The sequence below is a fragment of the Halyomorpha halys genome, unplaced genomic scaffold, assembly GCF_000696795.3.
Source record: "Halyomorpha halys isolate HHAL.00 unplaced genomic scaffold, Hhal_1.1 Scaffold1186.1, whole genome shotgun sequence".
In the NCBI taxonomy this organism is placed as follows: Eukaryota; Metazoa; Arthropoda; class Insecta; order Hemiptera; family Pentatomidae; genus Halyomorpha; species Halyomorpha halys.
The window spans coordinates 131,597-140,167 of NW_027114970.1; the positions used below are offsets into that span (position 1 = coordinate 131,597).

At 28.6% G+C, this 8,571-nt stretch overlaps 1 protein-coding gene across 2 annotated transcripts; it reads right to left on the minus strand.

Annotated features, from left to right (window-relative positions):
• Positions 1-883: 883 nt before the first annotated feature.
• Positions 884-6,239, minus strand: LOC106688726 (uncharacterized). Of its 2 annotated transcripts, none has more exons than XM_014433312.3 (5): positions 6,171-6,239; positions 4,269-4,356; positions 2,901-3,004; positions 2,246-2,368; positions 884-1,291 (listed from the first exon to the last, which is right to left on the minus strand). In XM_014433312.3, exons 3-5 carry the CDS (start codon positions 2,995-2,997, stop codon positions 1,185-1,187), a joined length of 327 nt encoding a protein of 108 aa, XP_014288798.1. In that variant the 5' UTR covers positions 2,998-3,004; positions 4,269-4,356; positions 6,171-6,239; the 3' UTR covers positions 884-1,184. The 2 variants fall into 2 exon arrangements, with proteins under 2 accessions (XP_014288798.1, XP_014288796.1); XM_014433310.3 differs by having other exon boundaries at positions 2,901-3,025; positions 6,171-6,237.
• Positions 6,240-8,571: the final 2,332 nt, after the last annotated feature.

Consider the following 8,571-nt stretch of genomic DNA (forward strand, 5'->3'; position numbering starts at 1 on the left):
AAATATAAATGGGCTAGTCAGTTTAATAAATAACTTTTAGAAACAGATGATTGATAAACAAATTTTGAATAATCTTTACCCTAGATTGTTTAAAAGTTTCATAACTGAGGAATTAGCTGTATTCACACCAGCAGCAAATGCATCTATTAATATCGAAATATCTGTTTAGATATCTAAATAAATTTAATTTACTCATCTACGAGAATATGCTTTGTCATTTGCGTTTCCTGATGTGGCGCATGTAGTGTGCTCGTGTGCGCCTAGCCATGGTGTTTTTATTTCAATTTCTACAAGAAATTTATGATTGGCAAAGGAAGGCAAATCCTTCAACGAACTCGATTAACTTTACCTTATTTTTCTATTTACTCATTTTGTAGCTCTTAGAAAGAAAACGTCAATATGACTATTGCTACCTTAATAAAACCAAATTTAATCAAATGCATGCAAATGGATGTATATACATAACATATATATCATATTTTTAATATTAAAAGTTTAAAAGAGAAAGAGGGACCATCTTACTCTCAATTATTAAGGCTTAGAAATGAATACTGGAAATGATTAGGTTAAAGCATAATTCTCTTAAGAGCTTGATTAATTATAAATACACTCTATAGTAGTGAAAAAATAAGATTCTGAAGATTGGTCATGTTCTGCAGATGACTTCCGAATGAGAAAATGATAATATCATAAAAGTAAGACCACTGGGCAAAGAGATAACATAGCAACACCTTATAAAAGATTCCTTTATGTATAACGTCTGTGTGGCGGAAGATCTTATCCGTAGGTATGGAGTAAATGGAAAAAGAAGTGGAATGGAGGAATTTTCTGGATCGTTATTTAACTAATTGTGAGCAAGGTCATCAAACATCAATTAGATAAATAATAATACAAAAACATGCCTTTTTATTTTTAAAATTTAATTTTTAGCACATTTAGCAATAATTTAATTTATTAATTTGTATATAATTCATAAGTTCTACGATTAAAATTGACATATAAATATAGTATTAACAATTGTAAAGATATAGTGCTGATACACGATTCCGAGATAAATATAAGTCATACAAAACCGTCATCAATACAATACAATCATAAATTATAAAATCATTCTCCTCCTTAATTTATCACTGTATGCTTCACATATAAATTTTATAAACTAATAACTTAAAACTTCTTCTCTACTAGCAACAATTCCGGCTCATTTTAGTGGTTTTCCGTTTTGGTGCAGCCTTCTTCTTCTTTTGCGGTTTGGGTTCATACTCACAATCTGAGCAGGAACAATCACCACCTGAAACGAACATTTGTCCTTAGAATAAAATAATATTTAAAATTTTATTCTTAATTTAAAATCAATTTTGATCCTTTTTATCTCTCAACTTTTATTCTTTAAAATTTCTCCAACGTTTCGGCCCTCAGGCCATTCTCAAGGAGACCACCTTCAATATTGATGTCATTTCTTTTTCACAATCTTAAAACTGCAGGCTAATTGCCTTTGTCCCATATAACTTTTTCTAAAAAAAATTTTCTTAGATTTAAAACCTTTTTTACTTCACTTTTCTTCCGTCACTTATCATTTACAAATTTAATTTAAGTTGTAAATGATAAATGAAGAAAGAAAAGTGTTGTGTAAAAAAGGTTTTAAATCATTTATTATTTTTATATATAAAATAATTAATGTAAAATTTTGTTTTTCTATATAAAAAATGATGAAATTTCTAAAAATTTGAAACTAAGTGTGTTCAATGCCATGATAATGCTACTAGCTTTGATATTCGACTGTGAAGCTTGGGCTCTAACAAGTACCCTAGAAAGCAAAATCGAGTGATTTGGAAGGATATTCCTCCGTAAAATAACAGCAGCAATCTGGAATCAAAACCTTAACACATGGAGGAGAAGAACTAACAGTGAACTGCTTGCGGAGTCTGGTCAATCAATATCTCATAACAGTGTACATGTCATCTTAACCTTCTTTCCAGCTTTGGATCAAAGCAATCCATCAGGATGCCTCTACACTGAATGCTACTATAGTTAGCAAGAGACCACTTGTGAGGCCAAAGATCAAACACTAGTCGAAACATTTATACATCGGACCAACAAACAATTTGCCCATATAAAAAAAAAATTCCTGGTTGTATTAAGTATGTATTAAAATTTTTTTGTATTACTCTGAATGCATTAACATCTTCACAGAATGTATACAGCTCATATAGAATAGAAAACAAAGTTACAAAACTGTACTTACATCTATATTTTCCTGAAGATTTTTTCTTTTTACCATATGTTTTGCTCTCTGAACAATCTGAACATGAGCAAGAATCAGACCCATCCATACAATCCGAGCAGGAACAATCAGAAGATTCATAACCTAGAGGGTAATAAATATTATTAATAATTTAGCTTTAATCAGTTCAATATACTATGAAAAGAAAAAATATTTTACTGATGATAGGTGTAGACATTTTATAATTCATTATTTTATTTTTATGTTTTCACGGAAAGAATTATGACTATACATACAAACTTTATTTTTTATTATTGTAGAGATGAAAATGCACTGAATTAATTTACACCTAGTTCAGAGAAATTGCTTCAAAAACCTATTGGGTGGAGGACAATTTCTAAAATTTCTCCTTTTGTTAAATATTTTCGGCAAAATGATTTCTCCTAAGAAATTAAGTTGTCAAGTCTCAAATTTCCCATCTTTCTGGGTTCGAATAAGATTGAGGGGATGAGTTCCTCTTCCGCTTTACATCGCTCCATAACGATGTTCTTCATTTTGATAATTTAACTAATGCTTGACATTCGTCTTGACATAATTACAATTTTTTTGAATAATGGAATTAATGATAGGTTTTAAATTAGATATCAAATACACACCGTGATAACATTAAACATACCTCCTCTTTTAGATTTCGGTTTCACCTTCTTCGGCTTCTTCGTCTTAGACGGAACCGGGCCACAGTCTGTTCCCAAAGGACAGCTACCCTTTGGCATCTTGAGTCTGGAATAATTCATCCTTTTTCTGTAATCGTCAGAAATATTCTATTACTAAGAATATAATAAACGAAAGTTTGGTGGAAAAAAGCATTTATTACTTTTTTCAAATTGAGTTATTGGTTCAATAGATTCTAAATGAAAATTTGCATTCTTCGACGGTGTAACACTTCAAAAAATAAATAAACATTGAACTGTACGTATTGATTTTTCGCATTCGAACTGTCTGGTTTATCATTCTAAAACTTTTTTTGTTAAATTGAGTTATAGTTATTTATAATAGTTTTAAATACTGTTCTAATTAAAGTATCAATGAAAAGTGTTGTTTTTTCCACTGTCTCTTTAAACAATGACTGTAGTACAGGTCTAGCACATGCATTGGAAGTACCCAGCTCTGTGCTTGCTTGATGTATCCTGAACGTCCTTGACGTATGCCTTTACTCCCTACTTCCATGACTTTCGATTAATTTAAACGCTCTTCAAACTTAAATTATGAACCATAAACTTAAACTTAAAACTACTAAATCATTTTTAAGACAATCCTTCCATCTACGTTTCGGTCTGCCCCTCGGACGTTTACCCGTCGGTTCAGTGTTTATTGATATTTTAGGGATCCGTTCGTAGCCAAGTCCCACAACCTTACACATCCATCTCATACACTGTAATTCAGCTTTGTGGAGGCTTCTACATTCTCCCATTAATTCATCCTTTATCGATTCGAATATTTTATTTTCGAAACCGCGCTGTTTTTCCCTTAGTGTAGAGGCCATGTTTAGGATCCATTAAGAACGTTTTAAATCCATAAGTAGAAAGGATTATAGTTTTTTATATTCTTAATTTGAAGTTTTTGGATCAGAGTGCTACCAATGGGTAGTTTCTCTACATGCTTGTATTACTCCATTTTGATCTTGCATCAAATTTACTTTATGTAAATACAGTTGTAAATAGGATTAAATAAACCCGACGCCTTGCTTTAAACCCGACTGAACCTCGGACTTATCAGAAGGATGACACACCCATACTACATTTACTAACTTATTTGTTATAACTCGCTTGACGTAATCCTTACCCCGCTATAAGTCTGTACCTAATAGACATAAGCCTTTAGATAAAAAAAAAAAAATTGTGTAGAAAAGTAATTTTATTTTGGAATTGATTCACTCACTTTAAGATTCTCTATTTTATGAAAAGCTAAGTATTTTAAAATATATAAAAGAGTAAAATTTTAGGTGAAAAATAAATGCTTGACATATAGATTTATGAATACTTACCAATTTAGAACTGTTGCTTGAAGTGGACTGGTAACTGCCGGAAGCTTTACAGCCCCCTGCTGGTAACACTTTATTTTTCGGCCTAGTCCTAAAATAGGCAAGATTTTAAGCAACTTTGGTTCATCGCATAGTTTATTTTGAACAAAATGAAATGCTATAAATTATTAACATAAATATTTTTTTTATTTCCTTTTTTTAGTTGAATTAGGCGTCTACTAACAAAATGGAATAACTCCATTATTTTTTCCCCCGATAATTCAGTTTTTGCTAAAAAAAAAACATCGTGCTAAATTTCTCTTAAAATGAGTTCGGAAAATATATGTGAAAAAAATGTAGTTTCCTATTGACAGGTTACTTAATTCCATTTTAATTTAATAAAAAATATATGCAACATATAAAAATATATATCTAATTTGAGAACAGTATTTAGTCCTCGAGAGTCAGTTTCCAAAGTCCACAAACTCACTAGAGAAACATGGATAAACAATTCGTAATTTGCTATAAATAAAAATATCGTTTGGATTCCCATCCAATCCAAAAGGATTGGTTGAAGAAATTATTAGACACGAATATTTTACGATAAAAATCCACAAAAAAAATATTATTATGGTAAGAATGTGATTATTATAATAAAATTATTTTCCTATGCGTTTTATTTTTTTAATGTTTTTAACATAGTGAGAAAATTATTTGATAATAATTGTCTAAACGTTCGTCTGTTAATAATAATTATCTTTTGATGTTGCTGATGAATGACTTATTGCGAGCAAGACATATTTAAATTATTTTCATTTTAAAATTTTTGTTTTATTATTTTCTTGTTTAACTTTTAATATTTAAATGACAAATTACCTTATATGTTATTTTCATATTTCATTTCAGGGTAGATCATTAATCTAAAGAAAGGGTAAGGCGATAAGTATGAACAAAAAATGTTTTATTTTTTTGTTGCTATAAAAATTCGTACTGAAGGGGGTTCCTCAAGATGAGAATAACAATACAAATTTTTATATAAACAAAGCTTAAGGTACTTTAGGGGAATTCATCCTTTAAACTCTCTCAATCTATTTCAATTAGGATAAGACCAATTTAATATCAAAGAATATCTAATTGTACATTGGCATACCAAATTCAATCGAAATCGTTAAAGGAGATTTTGAGAAGATCAAATGTGGAAAATCCATTCTATAAATTGGTACTTCTGGTCAATCCATAGAATTAGATCTAATACTGCTGTTTATCTTATATGGATTGGTCGCATATCCTTTCAAATCACAAATCACTTTTTACAGTTTAATATTCAGAATATATAATTTTATTTTAGTGTCTGCTTTCAGAATGTATTTTAAATAAAAAGTAATTAATTATACATAATGGAACTCGAAAACTACCATATAAAAATATTACTCGATTAACTGGATAAAATATTAAACAACTATTCGATGTTTATCATTTTTTTTGTCGCTAAATAAAGTTTTAAAAAATGAATAAATTAATAAATCATTATTATTCTATTTCTATCGTTTTATTATTATTTTATATTGTAATATTTCAAGTTTTAAATTTCACTTATTTATTTGTTCGTTCCCTTTCTTAAATGGTAAATATGTTTTGAATTATTGAATAGTGTTAATTTTAAGGATGCCTGTATTAATTTATTATTGCTACTTTTAACATTAGTTATCACATACTGTCTATATTATGTTTAATCATTATTAAACATTAGTTTAATCATATACTGTTCTTATTTTAATTTATTAATTTACAATAAATCTATTTGAATAGGGCATATAATAAGACAAATTACTTATATATTGAAGATTAACTACCTAAAATTATAAAGTAATGAAAATTAATAAATGTTAGAGTACTATAAATTTGAATGATTGAATCTGAACTCACCTTATTCTGTGACCAGCTGGAGAAAGAATGGGACCATGCCCTGAAAACTTTGCCCCTTAATACTAGTTGTCTTTTAGACCTTAGACTTACTAATATTGTGTCCTTTCAAAAGTTTATTTATATATTTGTATCAATAGGAAACACATATGAATATTTGTAATACCTCAGTGAATATACAATTGTTTTTAATCAAATATTGATATAATATTCATAATTAATTATAACATTAGTTTATTTCCAGAAAAATATTTAATACATCGCTGCTATGATAGAATAGTAGCACATCTTACATAATATTAGTTTTACAGGAAAAGTATATTACCATTTTAAATATATATTTATTAAAAAAGTGACTTCTATTGTTATATTCTTTAAATTTTTTGTATAATAAATATTTGTGTCTCTCAGAACTAGATTTATGAAACAAATGAAACCAGCACTTAACCGTTTTTTCCAACCTATCTTTGAACATGTTGCGGTTTTAAAGAAAAAACTTCTTCGAATGAAACAAGTTTATTGTAAATCATACAAAATTTAAAGAAAAATAACAAAGACATTACAGTAAAAAAGAGGGTAAAAATTTACAATGACAATATTGAAGAAGATCTTAAATAATTATAATAAAATAACCATAAAAATGTAGAGTCTATTACAGAAGGAACAGTAAAATTTAGGGATAGGATTGTAATGTACTATCCTTCATTTAACTCTTTCAGTCGCTAGATTTTTGATGTAAATTTCAATAGGTTGTGGTTGGTTCCGGCAAAAAAAAAAAAATGTCTATATTGTAAGAATAACATTTTTGAGAGAAATTATTTATTTTACACATATATGAGATTCAAATAATTATCTATTTAGAAAAAAGACTGAAATTTAACTCGTAATGTCAATTGTACGGTTACTTAACTAAGAAGCAGCGTGATAGTTGATAGTACAAGTAATGTCAGTGTAGCAACTTTCAAGTTAACTATTAACATGTATACGCCTAGACAATGAACTATCGTGAAGTTTCCGTTATTGCGCCAGTATTAGCCACTACCATGGTGTTTCAATTTGATAGTTAGAATCAAGACAGCATTCACTGTCATAGTTTTGCTGTCGTTATTTGTACTAGTACTGTCAGTGGACAAATAGTCGCATCAACAGCCACCTTTAACAGTCATATGTATAGGACAGTGAACTGTAGCAACATATCAATCATGCCTTAGGTTCATAATTACTTTGTCAGGCAGAGATGTCGTTATACTAGGCTTTAGTTCTTTAATTTTTTTCTCTAAATACGAGTTGATCAGAAACGTATACTTAGTGCAATTCATGTTATGAAATTTATATATTACAAACCAATACAGGTTCAAAATAAATTGATTTTTTCCCTGGGCAGCACAATTATCATTGTAATGAAATTTATACCGTCACTGTTACATGTACTTATTTGAATTGGGTCCCTCTATTTTTCCTCTAACCAATTACAAATAATTCTTTGACATTTTTATTTAACTATTGTTTATTATTTCTAATTATGAAAACTGTTTATTTTTTTCAAATAAACAAAGCTAAGAGTACTTTTAAGAAAAATGTTTTGAAATAAATCATTTACAGAATACCCTCTCAGACAATTTCATTCAATTAGGATAAGATCCTAGCTGTTTTCGAGAAAATCGAAAAACTATGAGAAAAACGATTATATTAAGTGGCACTATTATGTCTTGAGCTGGGCTGTTCACAGATATACACATCATTTTGCTAGATAAGATTATTTGGACTATATATACTCTATACAGATTAGTGAAAATAAAAAATACTACTTAATGTAAGTATTGAATGATTAACTGTTTTTTTTCTTACTTTTTACTTTTCACTATTCGTGAAACCCCATTGTGGAATTAGTTGGAAACAAACTAAAAAAGGCCACAAACAAAAACTTACAGTCCGATTAGCTGATCAAATCCGCTACGAGGAAACATGGAAAATCCTGGATTCAGACACAAACTCCTCCAACAGGCACGCCTTCATAAGACTCAATATCAAGAGCTGTTTGAAAAACATTGTATATTTTTGATATTTCAAAGAACAATTATTTATTCTTCTTTTATTCCAACAAAATATTGTAAAAGAGTAGAAGATAAAATTCTAATACTATGGTTTCTTGAGGAGAATAAGTTAATACTATTTCATATACATATGTTTGGACTCAATTTAGGATTCTATTACAAATTTGATTAGAAATACAAATATAAAATATGATGTAAATGATATATCCTTCCACATTCAAATTCTGCCCATTCCCATCAAATTCTAAACCATCCAATTCCTCGTAGAATTAAAATAAACATTCTATATCTACTTACAAACTGTATAAAAACTAGTGCAGGAATTCTGTAAATATTTATACTTTTAATTA